Here is a 23,710-nt window from a genome sequence, read left to right on the forward strand (position 1 = left end):
TGGTGCCCTCAGCCAGGCATGCTGACCTGGTAGCATAACACGTGTCATTAACTGTCAGTCAAAATAAAGCTCTAAAATCACAGTTGTTTTTAAAGACCAACTTCTTTAATGATACATACCAGTGTTATACTAAGCTTATAAAATAAAGTTGTCTGCATGTAAATACAAGAGAAACATTAAGAAATCAATAGTGATCAGGACAGGGATTTCAATTCCTGTACAAATTTAGAAACTCAAGAGAAGATAAATTAACATACATGGCTGTGACAATATGAACATAGGTGTAGTCAACGTGATCCATTTATTGAAAAAAGAGGGCAGATCAAGGATTAAGATATTAACAGGAGATCCAGTCTTAATGGGATGTGAGAAAGCAAACACCACACATGGCTACTGAGGCATTTTTCTCAAGTATTGGATTCTTTGGGCAAGTTTGGAACATGGATGATTCCCACTCTCACAATACGGAAATGGAGGTATTGACAGCCTTACCCCAGTACCTCGACATACAACTGGGATAGGACATCCCACCTGTAGTTTGGGGGGGTTGAAGAGGGCTACAGGTTGTGAGCACATGAAATACAGGGTTTTAAGAGCCTATTTAGCAGTAGTGAAACTTTTGGTTTTCAACTGTGCCTTCCTAAAACGTCACAGGAGTTGCCAACCATGTTGTCCCACATGTATTGCTTCACAGCTTTATTTCTGCAGTTACAAGCAATTCAAAACTACTGCATGGTCGAGGCAAGCCTCTGAACTTCTTATCAAAGAAGATCTGTCCATCTTCCCGCAAGACAAACAGTATTGCACTTCAAGGTTATATTAACTGAGTTACAGAATCTCTTTAAGGACTGAAGCATTACTTACGCACATCCATGGCGCTTATGTGGCTGCTTAAAGATAAGCAAGAGAAATTAATTTTAAATTAATACTGCAGGGTACTGTGAAGATGACAAAGCATAGGCCCTCTGTGTACTTAGATTTCTAATGCTTAAAAGGTTCTTCCATGACGAGGCTGGTTTGGCACAGCAGCCCCAGCCCTGACCGTACCCTCTCCTGGACTCAGTGGTCCAGGATCCGTAGGTTGCCAGATACGATTTTGTTCTCTAGTAGAGCTCCAGCTGGGATGTCAATCCTGTCACCATGGTTTGCAATGATGATGACTGTTCCCTGGGGTTACAGAAAAGAAAGCAAGTGTTCAGAAACCTGTTACCTGTTGACGTGGAAGGAGGGAAGAGGTTGTCTGGAGGAGCAGTCAGGTGTCAGCTGTACCACAGCCAGAGCCTGAATGCATTTAGTTGTATTGTTTCTGCATGGACCTTTGGGGGTTTTTCCCCCCCAGAACAAAGGTTTTAAACAAGCATCACTGGAAACTTTATCATTACCATACTAGATCCCATCAGCCTACAAGTAAACTGGTAACTTCTTTGAAGGCATGCTTGCTCTAAGGGCTCTTGTCACGTCTGCTTGCCCTGAAGTGGAAAAATGTTACCCCCATCCCCAGGTGTGTCCCAGGAAGGCCCCTGTTCCAGCTGAACAGGAGGGACAGAGGGCCAGCTCAGAGCCTGGAGCCCAAGCCTGTGCCAGGTGATTGCAGCCCCACCTTCCACCCCTGGCACCTGCTGAATTGCCCTAGAGAACAGCAGGTGCTGCCAGGACTGGCAAGATCCTAAGGAAGAATTTGAGGGAGAAACTAACTTGCTCAGCTCTATCATTTACTAATAAATTGAGAACCCCAAAATGATGCAAAAGGGCCCGAAAAGGGGTGGTAAGGCCAGCCTGGGAAGGGAGGTGGGACTGAGCCAAAGGACAGAGGTGGCAGCAGTGTTTGAACAGAGATGTGAGGTCTGTGGTGCTTTCAAGGTCCATAAATAAACCTCTCTGCCTGGGCCTGCATGGAGAAGCAGCTCTGGCAGCAACATCTTGCACACCACCACAAGGGTCACTGTCCAGCCATGGCCTCTGCCATCTTTGGGCCAGTTACCCAATTCCCAGGAGTGCTCCTATGGCCTCTGTGTACAGGCAGAGGATCAATTCAGGATCAATAGCCAAGAAGCAGCATCCCCACTGCACACTCACCTTTAATGAAACGTTCTTCCCAAACGTAACATCACCTGAAACCGTGAGATGATCCAGCTCCAGCATATCTGGAATACTTTCAAACCTCCGCAGGTAATCTTGAACCTTTTGGAAAGAGGAAGTAATAGAGGCAGTTTTAAAGCCATCTGTGGATTAAGACAACCGTGAGGGGCTCTTGAATGCTCTTCAGGAGCCTTTCCTATAACCTACATCTGAATCAATACAAAAGTTGCTACTTTGTAATTGTAATTTCCTTCAGAAACAAGTGTGAGGAACAGCAGGGGGGCTGCCCACCAGCGCTGGGCGAGCTCTGGGGAGCGCACACAGCCAGCCCACCTCCCATTGCTCAGCCGAGGGGTACAGGAGCACCCAACAGTAAATACTTGTATTCTCACAGGCTTTACAAAGAGCAAAAGGGAAGGCCCAGGGGGGCCAGAGGTAGATAAAGCAAACCTCACTTTCCAGTAATTTATTGCTATGAACTGTATCTTTATTCAAAGAGGTGAACACCAGGTGTCGTGACAGGAGTTTACCTTTGTGAAGGAGCTTCCCAGTTTGACAAGAGGCACTGTTGGGAATTCGCGCTTCTCGCTCATCGTTAGAGACCCTGCATTAAGGCTGTACAAATTCGACATCACGAGCAAGAGATCTGAGGTGGTCTTCACAGGCAGGAAACGACTTCGAGGTACGTTTATCCCCAGAGAGTTCTCAAAACTCTTGATAGCAGCACCAACTGCAGTCTCCAGCTGGATAACATTCAAGCCTCCATCCAGAGTCTGGAACAGAAAACCCAGGTAACACATGGAGCAGGTCCTAGCACTCAGAACTGGAGCCCAGCATCAGTCAGAGCTCTGCCCTCACCCCCAGACCAGCTCTGTGAAGCAGCAGTGCCTGTTACCCACCCAGAAACAAACAGTTTGTTTGGGTCAGTGTCCTTGAAACCCCTGCCAGCTGATTACCTTTGGGTTAACAATGATCTCCATGTCAATGGCATTTTTCTCTTGCAGCCTTTTAATTGCAGACAGAGCAATCCACAAATTGTTGGTATTGAATATTTTGAATTTTGACACAGACTTGAATTCATCCACATGTGCTTTTGGGACCTGAGCTATCTCCACCAGCCTCAGCTTATTCTCGTACTGCGTCAGCGTGCCACCCTGCAAGGGGCAAATGAGAGGTTTTAAGCCCTGTTCGTGAGAAGCCAGAGAAATCCTCTCCTCAACACAGGCAGATGCACTTGGTCTGGTGGCCAGAGAAACCCAGAGAAAACACATTTCTTGTTTTTAGTAACCAGCTACCAGGTTACTAATTATAGAGGAGCATGTTTAAATAAGTACAGTCAGAACCATCCAACGATCGTATTTCAGCTCTCTGAGACAGTTAATTCCTTTAATGAAAGTTGTTGAGAATATCTTGCAAATGCTGCTGTTATCAAAAATCACCGTCAGCAGTACTTTGTTAGATGATGGAGCAAAAGCTAAATTAAATCTAAGTACTCTTAGAGTGCATTGTAGGGCTTTTGTAGGGCTAAGTCAGAGCTTCCCTAATGAATACAGAGAAAATTCAAATCTACATTTTCACATATGAAAGAAGAGAGGCAGAGCACAGTTGCAGGACAAATTACTGCAGGCTACAAGTATTTGATACATGTCATAAACCTCTGAGAAATGTCACTCCTGGACTTTGCACAAAGCCAGGGGTTAGGGCAGGAGCAGATGGGCAGCTGTGCCACACAGAGCTGTGCAATGCAGGGTTGGGAAGTGGCTTAGGCAGTTTTCTGTGAGACACAACTGAAGCTTCTGCCCCTGTGCACGTGACAGTTTTTTGGAGAAGGTGCAGAGGTTGTGACCGGCACCCTGCACAAATCACTCATGCTTCCAGTCCAGCCCAGACTGTCCTTGTCTGCTGCTGCCCAGAACACAGACCAAATCTGTTCCATGAATTAGAACTTCCTAAATTTGCTGATTTTGTGCATCTCTAATTAGATCCCAGCTGATGTGTTAAATGGTGCCTAAAATAGCTATGAGGAGACTGGATGCATGTCTGAATCCATGGATTCAGAGGAGGCTGGAGATGGCCACCAACACACTCAGACTCTCACCCATCTCCCTTTACCTTCACATCCGCCCGGGTTTTGTTTGTGACTTCCATGACGAACTCACAGCGTTTTCCATTGGGTGGGTTCATAAGGTGGTTAAGAATGTAAAGGTCCACAGTGGCACCCAAATTATCTATATTGGACACAAAAATATATTCCTTCCCCTCTGCAATGAGGTTGTCCAGCAGACCAGAGTTGTAGAAGCTGGCGTAGATGTCTCCATGGCCTGGAGGGTACCAGCACTCTGTGTTCTCTCCTGAGTAAGAGACATCCTTGGCTATTGGCAGCAGAGTTTCCTTGTTAATTCTGGGATACCTGTGAGGACAATGGGTCTTGTTACATTCTCACCAGTGTCAGACTAGCACAAAGAAAAAAATGCTACAGAAAGGTGCAACTCCATGGGTTTTTGGAAGCATGCTTTTCCTGAGTACTCTGAACTGGAAGACCCATCCAAATTCTGAGCTGTCACTGAGAAGCTACAGAATGCCATCTATCTACTCAGGGATTTAAAGCCGCAGTTCTCAGACCACACTGCAAACCAACTTTCTTCGGACAGGCAGGTTCACAGCATATCAAACACACCTCTAACCCCAGCAGCCAACTGGATCAGAGTTTGTTCTTCGTAAAGAACCATGGTCTGTCTCCCTCCAGAGCCCAAGGACACTAAAAGCAAATTCAGGAATCAAGTGGCCAGCATCCAGTACACCACTATTTGTACATTCCTTAAAAACTGGGGGCCACAGACCCCCCCCTCAATTTTAATACATTGCCCTTGACTCTGCCAAAGACCCTGATGTTTCAGTCTCTCCACGAGGCCCAAAAGAGACCAAACACGGGTACAGAAGACACTGTTGCTACCCCAGCACCTCAAACTGAAGTCCACCCCATTTGGAATATGGAGAAAAAAGCTAGTTTTTCTTTCTACCCCAAGTGGAGAAGTCTTTTGATACCTGCTTTGATTAAAAGTATATATCTTCACACGGCTGTGGCTGTATTTCTGCAGGATTTTCTTTGTGTCATCGTCTGTGTTGAAGGAATTCATGAGAACCAGAGGGACATCAGTGTTGTAGGATTTGTTTAAATGCTGAGATGGGAAATAAATGGTAAATTCAGCATGTATTATTAGCTTTAACTCCTGACACCTGAGATTTTGGGAGAAAGAAATTAGGTAAAACAGACTGGAAATAATGAATGTGCGAGAGAAAAAAAAGAGATGCACTTATGCTGACAGAAAGGATAATATATATAAGGTAAAGGAAAATAAATCCCTGTTAGTAGTAAAGATAAGACCCACATTAATTAATCTATCTTTAATTAGTGAATCTTCATTTTTAAACCTGCCTTGAGATCTAAAATCTGAAACCATGATGCCACTAAATGATCATTTTAAGTTACAGCTACTTATGATTAGAAAAGGCATGTTTTCCATCAAATTGTTGCAGCCTGTCAAAGTGACATTTCCACACTGTCTCTGCACAGGAAGCACTTCCAAGCCTTCTTGGCAGGCTGAGAGATGGACAGTTGTATCAAGAGCACACAATAAATGAAACATCACCGTGTTAATTGTTTGGGAATCTATAGAATGGACCTGAAATACACAAGAGCATTTCCACATCCAAAGGCAAAAAAATCAGAGATCATAGCAGTGTTCCACCAAAAACAGAATGTGCAGGGGGAAAAAAAAAAAAAAAAAGACACTTGAGTGAGTGAGGTTTAAGCTTTGTGTATCAGCTCACCCTCATCTGCTGGAGCGTTTGGGATTATTACACTTTGGTGGAGTCAGAGATGCTTTGGAGAAAGGGCTGCATCAGTTGGATTTAAATTTGAGTTTTCCATAGAATCATCTAGCACACATGGGAGAGTCACTCCAAACATCACCACACTGAGGCAAAAATTGTTGGCACTCCAGAAACCATGGGCCAGGCACACCCCACTTCCTACTCTAATAACTGTCTTCATTATCTGCTGTAAGATGAACATTCAGCATTAAAAACATAAGCTGAAGTGTCCTCTCCCAACACCAGCAGCTGTTACTTTCTTTTGCTCTTCTTTCTTCAGAGGAAAATGCCAGCAGTCTCTTCCAGCACAAGAGTTTAAATTCATCAAGGAACTTGGAGCTGCTGTGAAAAGCTTTGTTCCAATGCACATTAAAAAAACCCTTTTTTGAAAAGATGAACTTGCAGCTGGAGGAGTCAAGAAACAAGCCCAGGAGTTACCCAGGCCAGACAAGCTCTACAGTGTGACTGCTTGTGTTCCTGGACACAATCCCCCCCATCCAGGGCTGGTGTACACAGGCTGGATCACACTTGTGCTAATACATGTGGGGGACACAGAGTTCAGTCGCTGACTGCATCATCCCTTTCGTGTCTATTCTTCCCAAAGGAATTCTCTGCTTCACCCCAGCACTGTGACCAGACCTCGTCTCCCTCTCCTCTTCCTTTTGGCAAGCCTCCATTTGATCCCTCTTAACAAGTCATGCAGGAGCAGCTCAGTGTGTGTTGCTTCCTCCAACGCAGCAAGAAAAGCTCATCAAAGGTTACCTCAATCTGCTGCACAGTCAGGTCCAGGAAGGTGTTCTCATTCCGCACCCCGATGAGGCTCTTGGGGCCTTTACAGCCCATGCTTGTGCCCAAGCCACCATTGAGCTTCACAACCACCAGCTTGTTCAAGACAGAAGCAATGTTATCAGGCAGGCCTCTGGCCTTGATCTTCTCATAGGGCTGGATCTGGGAAAACAAACGAACAAAAAAAAGTACCCAAAAAAACCAGCAGTCAGATACGCAGAAAGAAATTGCTTTCTCCTAAAAACTTTCAAAACTTAAAATCTGGCGATAAAACCCACAATTATTCATATGCTTTATGACACTAAAGAACATCTGCAAAATGAGTCTACAATAATTGATTTGTTATGATACAAATAACCCAGTTTGTTACTACAATAACCTCTTTTCTCAGGAGGTTCTAGAGACTTTGTGACACCAGCCACCATTAGCGTCATTCAGAGGAGTCAGGCCAGTTATGCCACTTGTCAGAACCCTGTTCCTGCCCTGCAGAAGGGGAGGGGGTTTCCTTGGGAGCCATCTAACTTGCTTCCCCATAAGATGGCCCCTCCCCACCTTCAGTCAGGCCACAATGTAAGAACCAGGCTCTACATGCAAGGCATAGAACTTTCCTTCTCTGAGCAGCTTAAACTTTAAACTCATAGATTTTCTTTTGGTTTTTTTTAGCTCTGAGGTTGTCAAAGGCAACATCCTTGGCAAAATGTTGGTTCTTTAACTCAGTCTAAACTGATTTTTATTCTAACCACCATTCTGATACAATTCATTTCTCCCGACAGCATGATACAGAGTGGAGGAAAGTTCCTAGTTGTTATTCTGCTGTTTTCAGGATGTGTTCATCCAGCTCACAATAAACCTTACAGGAAGTCTTCTACCTCACTGACAGCTGTTTCCTACAGGTTTAAGAACAGAGTCTGGGCTACCTGTGGGGCTAGTGATGGACAGCAAAATCAGGCTCATAATGACAGTGTGCCTCACATTAGGTACTGCTGTCCCCAAATTCAAAGCACCTAAGTCAAAGAAATAATGGTTACAATGCCACAGTAAGAATCATGCCAAAACTGTTAGAGCAGAATCAATACCATTATCCTTTAGCCTGCCCTTCCAGAGATTTTCTTTTGAAGGAAAGCCCTGGTGTTCCAGTGCTGTAGCATTCTAGCTGCTAGAAAATTATTTTAATTCTGATAAGGGGTGTGTAAGATCCACAGCTGGTTTCCAAAAACAAATACATACAGAGGAGTTTTCAGAGCTGTGTTTGCTTTGGGCAAGGGCTGAGGATCAAATGGAAATTCACACTGCACTGGAACAAGAGTCCTATTTCTTACTGGGATGTGCGGGGGTAGGGAGGACAGCTTGTGCAATTCCAGCATTCCAGGACACCACTGGCAGCAATTAGGGCAGATCCCTCACATTAGGGAAATGCGCGGAATTTCCTATGGGATCTGGAAAGCTTATAGGATGTAGTTCAAGATAAGATGACCCCATGTGGAGTTCTTGTGGCTCCGACAGAAAGCAGCACTACAATCACTGCCATTTCATGAGGACATAGGCAGGAGCTTCCTCCCAAAGTTCCAGGAACTTTTCAGGAAGAAGAAGTGCACAAAAAGCGGACTCTTGCTGTGCTTTGTCAGCAACAGAGATTGCGTTCAGGGTGAAACGCCCTGAAAAACAGCTGCTCTCTCATTAGCAACGAGATGATAAATCCTGGGTTTAATGTCTTGAAGGTCCATCAGGAAACTCAATGAACATTCTGCTACCAGCAGGACCTGCAGAGATTTACACCCAGATTTACTGCCTGCCATCCACTCCAAGGTCAATAACATCCTGCATTAGACTGTACAGGGATTAAAAACATTTCATCTTGAGCTTTAGCTGGGTGGGATGTGAGTCACATCCATGATGTTCTGACACTGTCTGAACATCCAAAAAAATTGTCTCAACTTTCAAGTCTCACTATGTTCTTCTTGCATCACTCACAAAGAGCAGAAGGTCTGACACTCAGTTCAGGGCCAAACTGCCTCAAAAATCATTTGCTTTTGCTAAAGTGCCAACTACCTTTTGATGCTTTCACTATCGTGCCTGAAACCAGCTTTGCAGAAAGCTCAAAGTCCTGAAGAAGGAAACAGTTCCACCAAGGGCTCAGTTCACTGGATATTGCATCAGTTCACAACAGAAAATCTATGACTCAGCCTCACTAAATATTTCGGTTTCTTCTGGCACAGGCATTGGAAACATCAGCTTGGCAATAAAGCCTCGGGAAGGGCTTGAAGGGTCTTTAATTCAGAGAATAACAAATGTCAAAAAGTCAAGTTCCAGCAGGAACGTTGCAGCACCAGGACTGCTGGATGCCAGTGCTGTCAATCCAACAGTTCCAGCCATGTGCAGGCACTAATATGCAAAACTACCTCATCACCTACAAGCATACACACAACTGGAGAAGTGCTCCACAGTAATAAATTCTAAGGGTTTGGAACAGTGGGCTTGACAAGTAAGTTCTGATGGGGAAATTCTTCAGGAAAAAACAGGGGCAGGAATGACATGTCTTACAGATGTATGGCTGCAGTGTTACTTGCTTGAGACACGTCTGGCAGCCCTGGTTTGGGACTGTTCTGACAGACATATGCAGCTTCTTTTGTTTTGCAGCCAACGTCACAGAAGTGATTTCTCGGAACAGTCTGGATGAGACAACGTTGGGAGTTTGACTAACAGATTCCAGAGGCCTACTCCTACTGCAAGGAGGCTTGCAAGAGTTTGTCAGAGACAGACAAAATGAGCATCAGGGCTGTCATCATGGGTAGACCGGAAAGGAGGATGCCCCTATTAGTTAACATGTACTTACAGTTCAAGGAAATATTTACTCAGCACCAAGGGACAGTTCTAGGAATAGCACCTAAGGAAGAGGTCTCTGGCCTCGTGAGACCCCACCTGCAGTGCTGCACCCAGATCTGGAGTCCTCAGCACAGGAAATCTGTGGACCCGTTAGAGCAGTGCAGAGGAGAGCCACGAAGGTGATCAGAGAGAGAGCACCCCTCCTGTGAGGTTGGGGTGAGAGAGCTGGGGGGTGGTCAGCCTGGAGAAGAAGAGGCTTTGGGGAGACCTTCCAGCACCTAGAGGGGGCTTACAGAGGAAGAGAGACTTCTTACACAGGCTGATAGGGAGAGGACAAGGGGAATAGTTTCAAACTACAAGAGGAAAAATTTTTATCAAATCTTAGAAAGAAGTTCTTTACTCTGAGGGTGGTAAAGCAGAGGAACAGGTCAGCCAGAGAAGCTGTGACTGCCCCATCCCTGGAGGTGTTCAAGGCCAGGTTGGACAGGGCTTGGAGCAAGCTGGTCTAGTGGAAGGTGTCCCTGCCCATGGCAGGGGGTTGGAACAAGATTTTTAAGGTCCCTTCCAAACCATTCTATGATTCTATGAACCCTTAAAACCTGTTTCCAGAGTTGAAGATTAGGAGGATGTTTTGCTTTTGAGTAAGGGCATAACATTCATTCTTTTCCTTCATGATATAGTTCACTGAGGTGACAACCTGAGCTGCAGACAAGACTGCAACCACTGGGGAAGAAAAAAACAAAGGCTCTAACAGACAAGCTCCTTTCACACTCACATTGCTTCGGATGCTCTCTTTACATCCCAGATGAGGTTTTGCATTGCTGTTCTGAGGTTAACTTGATCACTGCAGTTCTCTCAGAGGCCTCCCAGCAGGACTTTGCTATTGCTTCCAATTCAAACAAACAGATCGCTGTAATCTACATCGAGGGGATTAAGTTACACTTGCCATGTCCACATTCTTTACCTCCTCTCCCTGTTAACTGGCACTCTCAGTGTGCTTTCTTCTCTGGAGACTGTAACAGTAATGGGTCCTAACTATGCGAGCTATCACTGTAAGCCTTTGGACATATGAAAGCAAAGCATCTGGAAGGAAAAAACAAGTCAGAGGTTTACCAATATAGTGTGAAATGGGTTCAATCTTCTGTTACTGTCATCAGTATAAGTTGTTACACTGAAAACATGGAGGTCAGGGAAGAAATCTCCCATTGCAGAGAAAAACAGAGGAATAATACAGAGCAATAATTTGTGTTTCAATTTACTGACAGGAGCTTTTACTTGTCTTCAGGAAGAAGCAGAAGCTACATTAAGAGAACAAATACAACAGATAACACATTAGATGACCTGCAGAAGTCTGACAGAAATTCTGCTTCTGCACAGCACAGTCCCTTGGCACTGGGCAAAAGCCTGAAACACTCTTTCCCACCTAAAAGACAAAGCCTATAAATCCAATAAACTATTCATGAACTTTTTAAGCTGCTAAATAAGTAAGAAAGCAACAAACCTACACTCTGGCAGATTTTTTGTGAGCCTCTGTTTACAGATACACATGTATGTCTGTGTGCTTATACACACACAGGCACATAGATACCTCAACATATGCTTTTTGCTCTTCTAGGGATCAGCTGAAGATTATACTTGCCAGAATTCCCAGCAGCAAAGCAATTCTCCAAAACAATCGCAGGCAAATAAACTCACGCTGCAGAGAATTTGGTGCTTTCTAGGCCACGATCCTTGTAGTGTGAGATTCTCCAGCATACAAGCATCCCACCACCTCAAAAAACAAGGTCATCCCTACAGGCAGTTATAAATCATTTGCAAGATTACCAGAAAATAAGTCTTCTATACCAACCTTTATGCTGTTTTAACAACAACAGGAGGAGAATATGCTCTGAGGTTTTACAGCTAAGAAAAGAAAACTCACTTGGAGCTGAGCAGAAGCACTCAAACAAAATATGCGTTCACAGATGGATACCTGTCCCAAAGAACTCAGTACTGCAGCCCTTCAAAAGTTATCCCCCTTTATGCCTTCTAAAAGCTCATACTGTTCTTACCCATATTAGCTAGACTAGTAATTCTGAAATTCTGGTCTTTAGGAAATCAGCTTTTATTTAATAATTCCACAAGTCACACTCCTCAGCAAAGAACAATTTGAGAGAAGGCCCCTTGAAATGTGTCTTCTGTGAAACCCCTTTCATTTTGCAGAGTATGTCCCTGACACGACTGACATTAAAAAGGAAGGGGTGGATACAACAGGATAAAGAGATGGAACTATTATGGTCAGCAAAAAGGAGAAAAGAAAAAAATAATCAAGAAATTTAACCTTGCTCTCAGTTTTCCTAAGTGCTTAAACCACCTCCTGTCAGATCAGGAAGCCCAAGTATCCCTAAAGAAAGGGGTATTTACTACACAACGAAGAAGGCATGGAAGGAAGTTTGTTTGCAGATATTTTGCCCTAGCTCTCTTCTGTGGCACTTATCAAGCATGATTACTTGATTTAGAGCTCATGGCAGGAAACAAAATTTCATTTCAGATCATGTATGCATCTCATCAGACCAGAACTGACCTGATTTCACAGAATTCTTACCTTTCTGTCTCTCATCAAAAGTTGCTACATAGCACAGGGCCACACATCAGAATGAGCAGTACAGGCCGTAAGGAAAAAGAGAGATACTCTTTCGAACTCTGCCCTTCTCCATTCAGCCCTCTGTGACCTTAATTAAGTTAGACCTTTCTCTTAGGTCTTTTCTTAGCAGCTTGCCATGCCTGGGAATAAACCCCCAGTCTATTTCAGAGCCTTACCACAACCCCCAGGTTGACATCTGCTCCAGATGTCCTACCTGGGTACCTTCAGGCCTTTATAGAACTTGTAAGTTTTTCCACTGAAGGTGAACAAAACTTGAAAATTAGACAACAGCTCTTCCTCTCCACAAAGCAACCATTCACTTGCATCAAATTTCTGTAATTTAATCCCAGGCCTTCTCTTGGCACAGGGAACAGTTTATTCCTTTGATTGTCCTAACTACTTTCTTACATATTTAAAAGACCTATCGCCCCCCCCCCCCCCCCCGAGTCTCAGCCCCCCTACACTGAAAGAAATCCCCTTTTCTTCAGCCTTCCTTGTAAGTCATCTTATCTAGAACTCCAATTTCTCAACCTGGCCTCTTCGTTGAGGGCAGACTTCTCTCCCCCAAAGCAACACTTCATTCAGTGTTACAGTACAGAAAAGAGAGACATCACAAGTTTTTGAAGTTAAAAGAAAACACTCAACCTTGGAAAAACCCTAGACTTGCTCTAAAACAGCATCATTCTTCAACGCTTTATAGAGCAGCCCTGCATCTGTTCTGGAAGTAACTGGACAGCCTGCCTTTCATGGGAAACAGAGCCTCGATTGAGGCACACAGAGAGCCTCAGAGAAACCACAGGCCTGGGAGCCCACAGAACTCCTGCAATATGCCAAGATCACTACGCTGGGAAAAGCAAGAATCTGTAGCACAACTACACCATTAGTTACACAAGAGTCAAAGGACAGCCTAAGGCCACTGATGAATCAATAAAATGAGGTTAGGTTTAATAGGAAGTATTTATTTCAGTACTAAACAGTGCTGAAAACATACATAGTGCTTTTTCAGCAGCAGCTCAAATTACAGGTTATAAGTTACAACAACACAGACAACATTAGAAAAATCAGGCTCCATAACTCCCCACAGTCAACTCCTTGTTTCAGATCCCTCACTTTTGCTGAGCTGCTGCAGGTTACGGAAGTTGCTAAATGAGCTCTATTACCCAGCCCACTTGCCATATGTCCCTTTCAAATTATTAAACAAAGGATCACTGGAAACAGTCTCATCTGAGACATGCAACCTTCTTCCATGGGCAGGAGGGAAATGGGAACAACAAGGGTCCTCCCCACTTCCCCTCTAACACAAGTTTACTCCAGAGAAGGTACCAAATGGTGAGGTGGCATCTGTCCCATTTTGTTTCCCTGCTCCCAGAGCTGCTAACAAAATAATACGAAAAATTGACACATATGGTAAGCAGAACCTGATGTTCAGGAACACATACAACATATGTCAACAAATAATTATTTCTCAGTTAGAAACCAAAGTGTTGTCCTACATGGTTTTACAGAACCATGGCAGATAGACCTATTTGATGGGTGAATACATCATTTGACTTAGTAGCAATTACCAGTTTTACATTCCTTACAAACTGTCACTTAACCTCAACTTACAGAATCTTCTGGAGGTCTCTGAATCTTCCCCCAGTCCACAGATGGTCCCTTTTCTTGTAGGAATCTATGAAACAGCTTCTTAAATCCTTCCAGGTCCTTTTTAGTGTGCTACAAAAAAGAAATACATTAGTTAATGCTGGTATTTAATGCACACCTACTCAATCACAGAAGCATTTCTACAAATTGAGGTACAGTCTACTCATGAGCGTAATTTCATTAGCACTGAAATAGACATGCCAAATTTTAGGTAAAACTCCAGAAGTTACCAAAAGCTCATTTTCACTAGAACTCAAGAGTACAAAACCAACTTGGATACCTATACAAGTCTTTTGTCAAAATCATAACCATTACAATTTGGCCCCACATTTAAGAAAACAGCTTTACCCTTCCTTTCTGTAATCCAGTGAAGATTACACAGAACCTTTAATAACTAAAGATGATTAAACACTTAATAACTCCGTCACTCAGTCTAGAGGGAACTGAAAGTCTCCTAACTGACATTGTATCCAGGCTACTCTGCCACACAGGATCAGAGCACATCCCAAAAATAAAGACCTGGAAATCCGTGATTTATCTTCTTGTCTGAGATTTGCCTCAATGTGCTGCATCCCATTTCTCATGCTCTGAGTAGCTCCCACTCCGTGCTCCTTACCTCTATCTCATTTGAGTGTGCGGTCGCAAGTATCTTATCAAGTTCTACTTTCATTGAATACTCCAGCTCTTGCCGAATGACTTCCTGAAACTGTGAGGAGCCAGCTTGAGACATTGCTTTGCTGAAATCTTGAATTTAAGAAAAAAAAAATATTAGGAAAAAAAAAAACCAAACCAAAACAACTAGCTTATTTAGACTACAAATAGCCTTCAATTTTCTTTAAGAAGAGTGATAAACTCATAAAATCTAGTCTTATCACCATACTAGCATTCCAGGAATCAAAAGTTTTTGTTCCTAGTTACTTGGGGAACAGATCTTAAACTGGGCCCAAAGAATAATGGCCCTTCTTTCAAAGCTCAAAAGAACCCCAAAGGGCCAATGGTCCATCTCATGAAGTATCCGAAAATCTGCAGCACTGCACTTTTTTGCTAGAGAAATCACATCCTACCGCATCAACACACTTTAGCAAGTAGAAGTGTGAAAAAGAAGAATTTTCTTAGTGAAGTTATGTAGAACATTGTGATTGAAGGTATCCTTCTGTTCCACAAGCAAATAAAAACATATGCTTTAATTATTTATACAGTGCACTTTCACAGGATCTTCTGTTTGTTCCAGTAAACATTCCCTTACTTTGTCATGAGTATTTTCACACTACAGCATGCATTTCAGTTACTAAGCAACCTAGAAAATTGGGCTGTCTATCACTTCAGCATTTGTTTTGTTTTTGAAAGTGATAAACTCCACAAACGTGAAAAAGAGTAAATACACAAATATTCTATGAAGTCCACCCTGCAGAAAGAACCAGGAGAGAACACGACTTTATTTTCCAACAGAAAGCATTGGAAGTGAGTGTATTCTCAAAAGACATTCTGAGTATGTTCTCTGAAGACCTCAGTTAATTTAATTTCTGCTAAATCCCTTGAGTGATCACTTCCCCGTAACACAGAGAGTGATGTATTGCCAAATATAGCTGGATTTTAGAAACACCCTTAATACTAGTGCAAAAAAGGGACAGGAGGGAACTTTACAAGTGAACAGAGTGACACTGACAGAAAACATTGCTAGAAGAGGAACCTGCACTTAAAGTCTACTTACTGAGAACATGTATTAAAAGGCTCTTCTATTGAGAATGTCTAAGAAAGCCAAAGACTGTTCATTTCAATGCAATTTTGATTTTATTTTATTTTTCTAAGCAAAGTATTCCACAGCCTCAGCCTCAGTGACAGTATCTAATCCTTGCTTTGAAGCCCACAGAAGCCATTTTCCTGACTGCACTGTTTTGCAGGTAGGGGAGGGAGAGAGGAAAAAAAAAAAAAAAGACAGACAAGTGCTGCAGTGCACATAGTATGTGTGGTGCAACACGGGAAAACACCAGCTCAAGATGAACAGTACACTGAACAATAGGTCCTTTTTTAAATCAAATGCTTCATTTAGTAGTAAAAGCAGGTAAGAGTTGAAAGCCTGTTAGGCGTATCTTTCCGGGTCAAATGTGTGACAACACAGACAGCTCTCCACCAGGAAGCACTTTTTCCTACAGAAAAACAAGGAGGTCTGTACCAGCTTCATGCTTAATCCCAAACTGCTACAAATACTCCTTTCATTCCTGCCCTTTGGTGCGATGCATTCCGAAAAAACTGCGAGGAGATGCTTTCATATGTTTCTAATCCTCCCTCCAACGTGTTATAATAGCCCACTTCTGTTACAGCAACAACAGTGGCCATTTCTCACCGCTCGCCGGCCTGTAAAACATCTGAACCTCCCCGTGTGATGCAACACATCTCTGAGGAGCTCTGCACATCCCGAGTCTCAGCAGAGACCTTCAGCCGTGCTGTGGAGCACACTGGGGCTGAGGGAGGCACAGCCAGCTTCCCCGGGCTGCCCTGTAAGTAGGAAATGCTTGTTCTGCTCTTATTAGCCAAAAGACTTGTATCTACCAGAAAAAAAGGCACTTAGAGACTAAGTAACACCACAAACAAATCGAGAAAAAAAGGCATCATAAAAGCAAATATATGGCAATGTCCTAGTTTAGGGGTTTGGGGTTTTTTCTGTAATACTCTAAAATTCTCCATAAACTGAATGTGCAAATGCTAAACACATTTGATCACCAACATCCTCGCAGGAAAGCAAAGCAGACCTGTTGCTTCTTCCAACATCAGGCACACAGAGCAGCAGCTGGATGGGACAGCTCTTGCCGAACCCCAGCCTGCCAAAGCTGCCAGTGCCGTACCCTTCATCAGCAACAGGGAGTATTTAGGCTTCCCATTGAACAACTACTGCAACCCCTTGGCCACATCCAGACCCAGTGTGTCAGGTCACGGTTGCTTGGGAAGAGCACTGTTAGTGCTGTTAGCCCAATTATTATTATTTCGGGGAAAGAGAGAGGAAGAACACGGCTGGAGTCGGTAAAAACAAGTCTGGTGCAAGAAAAGTAGCTATTCTGCATAGGTAAGAATGTGAATACTGTAACTAAGAGTCAAGAGAAACAGCAAATGAAAGCTCTTCTGCTCTTAACATGCCACTGTGAGGCAGAGGCTTTGAGCATGTTATCTTGAGGGATGACCACCAGGACCTGGCCTGCACTCTCTAGTGTCTCCCCAAAGCAGTATCGGTCCATGGTACAAGTGAACACAGCACCAGTTGTTCCTGCTGCCCCTCAGAGTTTTTGGGAAGGAGCTGGTATTACACATCTCAGCCTGTGGCTGGCAGAAAGACAACTGCAGTCCTTCAACACAAACTACAGCTGAATTTAACAGCCTAGGTGAAGACTGATTTCCCTTTTCACCCTAGCAGCAACAAGGAAGTTGAAAGGCGAGTGCAACTGCATATCTGAAAGCAGTTCTTTCCTGCAGGCAACTAAAATTTCCTACAGCCGTAATGAAAAGTAGTTACTGTGCCTCTAAAAATCACATGGGAGGCTGAGGTGCTGGATAATTGCAGGAAGATATTTCCAAGGACACACAGGGCCATAAAATCCCAAATTATATTTAAAAAGAAATGCCTCTTCCAAGCTATTTCACAACCAGTGCCTCATATTTCAGCCTAAACCCACTTTTATGAAACCAGTGCTCTTGAACACTCATCAGACGTAAGAAAAGGGTGGGATAAGGTAGTGGAAGATACTTTGGGGACCTGCCCACACAGGAAATGAGCACAGACCAGAAGAGCATGACTAAATAGTTGAGACTTCAGAGAACACTGGGCTTTGCAAAAATGACCACAGAGGGTATCTTACTTTAATGTCTTTGGTAGAAAGTGTTCCCCCAAGTAGCAGAGACAGGACGGCACTTCAGTCAAGTTCATGCTGGTGTTTGAGGCGTAGAGAATTTCACTCCAACCCTCCTGCCCCCACCCACTGTTATTTCTAACAGGCTTTTGTGCTCTGCTCTGACTGCTAACCTGGCCCCTGCCCTCACAGCACGAGCTACAGCACACGGAAAAGTATTGGCAGGTTTATGATGCCTAATTTTATAGCTGACATGTGAAAAAGCAAAATGTGATATATCAGAGCAAGCTAATAGAAAGGAGGACTTTTTACACTACCAGAAACAATGTAAGGGGCAGATCTCTTCAGGAAAACTGCACAAGAACAGAACAGTGGAGAACTCTTACTTAGGGACTTGCACATATTTCCTTTCTGCTGTCCTTCCTCTTATTCTACATTAAAAGCAGAGAAAATGTTAAGAATAATTTTGTTCATTAATCCACTCAGAAGAGAAGTTTACTGCCTTAGTTCTCAGTGTACAAGGAGGCAGCGCAGGAGGGAGTTGTGGGACAAGCCAAGCAAGAACTTCTCTCATGAAAAATGAAAAAGTAGGGAATCTCTAGGGCTGAGGGCTATGGATCATGATTACTTTTGCAATCCAAGTAAATATACAGAAAGACCTACAGCAGAAAATTATTTAGGTCTCCCTGGAGCCAGACTAATGCATAAAAACCTAGAAGGGTGGCCAGTAAGTTACAACATGTAGCTAAACTTTAAATGCTCTACCCTTGAACTCTGTGCTCAGGGTACAGAGTGAATGCCTTAACTTCCAACAGTTCCACTTAAAGTTCAAGGCAATTTTTATCTCTGGCAGGGATAAAAGTCTCTTTAAATATCCACACTATAACGCACAATGCTAACGAATACTACTTTGAATTTTAGAAGTGAACATACCCACTCAGCCTCTACAAACGTTTTCCTACTACTAGAGGCAAAATTTGCCAACACGCATCGGACTGAAGCATCCGTGAAGTGAAATCTTTATGCTCTGACTCTTCCTGACAGATGAGCACGTTAGCCTGAGCTAACTGAGAAATTTGCAACCCAGGAAGCTGTTCTTGCCAGCTGCACACACCAAGAGTTTAGGTGTTACAGTCAGACACAGCTGAATTTCCTGGTTTAGCAGATGATCCTCATGCTAAAATATCACTTGACATGACAATACGTTTCGGTACTACTGGCCTGACAAAAGAGTATCTAAACGGCGGATGGTTTTTGGGGCTTTTTTTAAGGCTTTCAGGATTGTCAAATCTCTGGTAGTATTTTAAAAACCAATTATGACCTTCACATAGGTTTCCACAGCTTTCAGTTTCAGAAATAACAGCACTTCTCTGCAAGATGGCTACCTTCAACAGAGAGAGATAAGCCAATTCCATTTTAAAAGAACAATTGGTAATATATTTTCCTAATAAATTTCACAAGGGCTTATCTTGGTAACTTTCGGAGTGGCTGGTTGAGCAATATGCTGGAAACACCTTCTTCCTCCAGCCGCCTGGTTCCTGCCCAGGTGTCACGGGACATTTGTAGACAGGTGATGCCTTTACACAGACAGCATTGTCCAGTCCTGGACATCCACTGTGTGAGGGACAGTGATTTCCCAAAGGCTGCCAAGGCCTTCAGTTGCCTGCAACACCCAAGTTTGTATAGCAAACGACCTACTCGTGTTCCTTCTGCAGGCAGCATTACATTTGTTGATAGGCCTGAGTGGATTTATATTAAGGAACCCTATACAAAAAGCACACCTGCACCATTAGGAATATCGGAAAACAGGGAAAGAAAACTGCAACGGCAATGCACCAAAGTAATTTTTCTTCCCAAAATGACCTCTTGTGGGCTGGTTCCCTGTTTTGCAGGGAATCCGAAACTCAGACCACGTACACACAAACGCTCACACATGCGGAGAGTAAAGGAGAGCGCCGGAGCCTACCGGGATCAGAAAACGCCAAAACACACTCAAGCCTCAAAAAAAACCAAAAAAAAAACAAACAAAAAAAAACCAAAACAACAACAAAAAACACACGAAAAAAACACAACACCCAAAAAAGAAGAAGAAAAGAAGAGAAAGAAAAAAAAAAAGAAAAAAGCGAAGACGTTCGACCTCGGAATCCATCCTGCCGCAACTTTACCAGATGGCTTAGCGAAGAGGGCAGATTTGTGCTGGCGAGGTCCCGCAGGATCCCCCAGCCCCTGTCCGTGCACAGCGCTGGGCGCAGCCCCGCCGCCCGGTCCCGCCGTGCGCCCGCAGAGCCGAACCGGGCCGGGCAGAGCCGAGCCCGGCCGGCCCCGCCGCCGGATCACGGACAGGGCTCCGGGGCAGCCCAGGCACATCGCAGCCCAGCTGCTACCCCCGAGCCACCGGGAGCGCGGACCCAAAACACAGCGCAGCCCCGCGTACGCACGGCGGAGGAGCCGAGAAAAACAAAGCGCGTCAGCTTACCTTTCACGAGAGCCGACATTTTCGCGCTTTAATAAATAAACACTTGGGTAAACACAGAGTGCCCCGCTCGGGGGGTTCCGCCCCGCGGCGGGCAGCGAAGGGCCGGAGCGCGGCTGCCGCCCCTGCGGAGGCTGCGGCGGGAGAGGCGGCGACCCCGGCCTCGCTGGCAGCTCCCGCCCGCCCGCCGCGCTGCCCCTCCGCCGAGCAGTCCCTCCCGGGCCGGCGGGCGGGCGGCGAACCCCGAGCAATTTAAATTTCATCAATGGAAGAGGCGGACCCGCCGCGCCCCGGCTTTCGCCACCCCCGACCCTCCCCTCCCCTCCCCGCCGGGCCGGGCCGCCCGCCTCCCCGGGGAGCTCCCGGCGCGGCTCCTCCCCGCTCCGGGACGCGATGGGACGGGACAGGCCGGGCCGGGCCGGGCCGGCGCGGCCGCCCCGCGCTCCGCCCGCCCCGCGCGGCCGCCAGTCCGGGGGCGGCCCCGTCCCACCACCGCCCCGGGCCGCGCAGCGCCGCGGGGCCCCCCCCCGCCCGGGCCGGGCGGTGCCGGCGGCGGCCGCGCCGAACCCACCTCGTCCTGCGGCACCGCGGGCGGGGGGCGGGGACCCGCGTGCCGCGCGCGCCCCCGCCCACCCCCTCCCCCCGCGGCGGGGGCGGGGCCCGCGCCCATCCCGGCGGGCCCCTCGCGCGCGCCGCCGCCGGAAGTGGGCGGGGCCCGGGAGCCCCCCCGGCCGCGAGCGGCGGGCGCGGGAAGCGGGGCGGGAGCGGGGCGGGAGCGGGGCGGGAACGGCGGGACGCGGGGCCGGCGGAGGGCCCGGGGCGCGCCCTTGAGCGGCGGCTGAGCGTGCTTCGGGCGCAGAGAAGGAGGCTCCGGGGGAACTTCTCGCTCCACAACTCCCTGACAGGAGGCTGTAGCCGGGTGGGACTCGGCCTCTTCTCCCAGGCAAACAGCGGCAGGATGAGAGGATATGGCCTCAAGCTGCGCCAGAGGAGGTGTAGGTTGGGCATTAGGAAGAATTTCTTCACAGAAAGCGTGGTTTGACATTGGAATGGGCTGCCCAGGAGGTGGTGGAGTCACCGCCCCTGGAGGTGTTTAAGGAAAGATCGGCCGTGGCGCTCAGTGCCGCGGTCTGACTGACACCGCGGGGTTGGGTCACGGGTTGGACTCGATGACCTCTGAGGTCTTTTCCAACCTGATTGATTCTGTGATTCTGTTAAGTATATCTGATTTAGGAGTGTACCATGAGTTAAAGCATCACCACCCGTGGCTTTCCATCCCGGGTTCATGGCCACATTCAGTGCTGGGGAGGTGCCGTGCTGGTGCAGCGCCCCTGGCAAGCACACAGGTGCCAGGGGCCAAGCGTCGCTCCTGAGCTAGGCTGTGATTTCCCTCTTTGTCAAATATTTTCCCTAATTTTGTCTGCAGACACTTCCCAGCAGTGCTTTGGCTTCCCTCTGCACTGTGGTGACACCCAGTTATGGTAGAAACCCCCTGCATGCCGTAAATACCCCCAGCACCCTCCAGGTAAATCACCACCCTGGTTTTTACCTTCTCATTTTTCTAAAATCAGCTCTATATGGCCTTGCAATATATGCTTGTATGTAAAATCATATGTAATACATCACTGAATCCTTATATCCACAGAGAGTCAAACTGCAGACCAGACCAGTGCCCTGTTACCATGAGGAGAGAGGTGTGGGAATTGGCAGGGTGCTGCTGAATTCCAGTTTCAAGGGGTGGATGGGTGCAGCCTTGCCTGAGATGGGCAGGGTGGTCTTCATCTCTGCTGGCTGAAGCTCCCTGTAAGTTCTCTGGGATAAACCAGGCAACCCCCAGGATGAGCCAGTCCATTTGGGGGTGGGATGGCTCACCTCTGCATCTGCCGGTTTCTTGGCTTTTAAGAAAACCAAAAATGCAAAGACCCTGTGAATTTTACATCCCAATCCACTGGACCTGGGAGCATCCCTTTTCATTTTGTACTACTAGACAGTACAGGACTCACTGCATTCTACCTTCTTGACATCAGGGAAGATGCTCCTCTTTCTGCCCCGAATCCACCAGGAAAAAGTCCTGGATTCACTCCAGAACTTCAGCAAAATCGTGATCCTTTTCTCTAGACAGTGATGGGACCTTGCTGTTATCTTAAATGCAAGAGCAGCCCCACTTGCATTAAGGGGTGCATAAGGCATAACTTACAGGGTAATGAGCAGAGAGAACTTCTTATCTGCCAGCAATAAAACTAATTCCAGTGACCTGTCTCACTGCGGTGGAACCAGGGGAAAGCCCTCCCTCCTTCACTGCATTTTATGGAAGGAGGGGAACAGTCAAGACTGAGCACTGATGGTGTCAGTCAGTGTCACTGAGGGTGGGGGTAACCAGAACCAATCCGTCCAAAACCAGCAAAGTTTGGTAAAGCTCTTGAGCTCGATTAAACTCAGGGAGAGGTTTATCTCACAGGACACGGGCAGGCTGCTCGTGCAGCCTCCTGGTGCTGCTCCCGAAATGCCAGCCGGGGATGCGCAGGGAGCAGTGTCCTGGCAGCCCATCCACCTGCACCAACATTTCGGGTTAAGTAGATGCAGGAACACCAAAGAGAGGTCTAAATGCCCCAAATGAAAAAGAAGCTTTTGCTTCCCCTGTGCCTGATGTCACCATCTCAGCCAGGGCATTCAGCATCTTCCAGGAACATGGGGCTGCATCACAAAGGAACAATGGGATAGAGGCACCGAACCCAAACTACTGCCTGGTTTTATGCCTCATAAATAAGCTGCCTCATAAATAAGCCTCGTAAATTAAATAAATAAATGCAGTAGTTGTGATTTCTTTTGGTTTCATCAACCGAAAAGCTTACACCAGTGTAAGATGCTGCCAAAAGTACTGGTCCTGTCCCCCCCCTTACTTGAACCCTTCTCCCCATTCCAGTTTTGGCTCAGCACTGGCTGTTTTTGGCTGGGAGAGTTGTCTTTTGGATGGGCTCATTCCTGGCTTGCAAGTGGCCGGTGACAAGGGGAGGTCGTAAAGCCCTTCTGAATACCCAGCATCATCACCCTTTCATCTCATTTATTTCTTCTTTAGCTCTCCTTATTAAGTTTCCCACTGAGGACATTTATTTTTCCTCTCTCCTCTGTTTTTCATCCACTTCATTTATTGCCTATGAACTGACTTGTTTGAGCTGAGCAGGGTCAGCAGATAATGAAAATCTGGGTGTTTATGGGGAAAAGACAGTGCAAATGCCAAGGAAGTATGGTTGTGAGGCAGTTGGAAAGCCAAGGTGTGAACATTTTAATTTACTGACTAGGGAAGAATTAAAAAAAATTTGTTGTTCATGTCCAGATAATATAAATAGTAACACAACTGCTTTATGGCCATTTCTTTGTCAATTGTATATATTTAATAGTAATATATACTATAAATAGACATGTATGTATAATACACATATGATATCAGTACATAGTACATATACATAATATACAATATTGTGACATGTATATGTGTAATAATAAATATGTAATAATATGCATATATATTATATGTATAAATGATTTCTATCTCTTATGTCTATTATGTAC

The 23,710-nt window shown here is 45.7% G+C and overlaps 1 protein-coding gene across 1 annotated transcript; it reads right to left on the minus strand.

Annotated features, from left to right (window-relative positions):
• Nucleotides 1–83: 83 nt before the first annotated feature.
• On the minus strand, nucleotides 84–20,381 carry UGP2 (UDP-glucose pyrophosphorylase 2). The gene is made up of 10 exons (XM_082303465.1): nucleotides 20,144–20,381; nucleotides 14,445–14,572; nucleotides 13,793–13,900; nucleotides 6,715–6,900; nucleotides 5,125–5,258; nucleotides 4,192–4,489; nucleotides 3,036–3,233; nucleotides 2,610–2,852; nucleotides 2,077–2,181; nucleotides 84–1,167 (listed from the first exon to the last, which is right to left on the minus strand). Exons 1-10 carry the CDS (start codon nucleotides 20,160–20,162, stop codon nucleotides 1,060–1,062), a joined length of 1,527 nt encoding a protein of 508 aa, XP_082159591.1. The 5' UTR covers nucleotides 20,163–20,381; the 3' UTR covers nucleotides 84–1,059.
• Between the last annotated feature and the right edge of the window lie 3,329 nt (nucleotides 20,382–23,710).

The sequence above is a fragment of the Coloeus monedula genome, assembly GCF_965178545.1.
Source record: "Coloeus monedula genome assembly, chromosome: 2".
Taxonomy (NCBI): domain Eukaryota; kingdom Metazoa; phylum Chordata; class Aves; order Passeriformes; family Corvidae; genus Coloeus; species Coloeus monedula.

Coding starts and splice junctions, on each gene's coding strand:
- UGP2 (XM_082303465.1), bottom strand. Junction 13,901..14,444: donor CACACTCAAATGAGATAGAG/GTAAGGAGCACG, acceptor TCTTTTTTGTAG/CACACTAAAAAGGACCTGGA. Junction 5,259..6,714: donor TGACTGTGCAGCAGATTGAG/GTAACCTTTGAT, acceptor TTCCCATCTCAG/CATTTAAACAAATCCTACAA.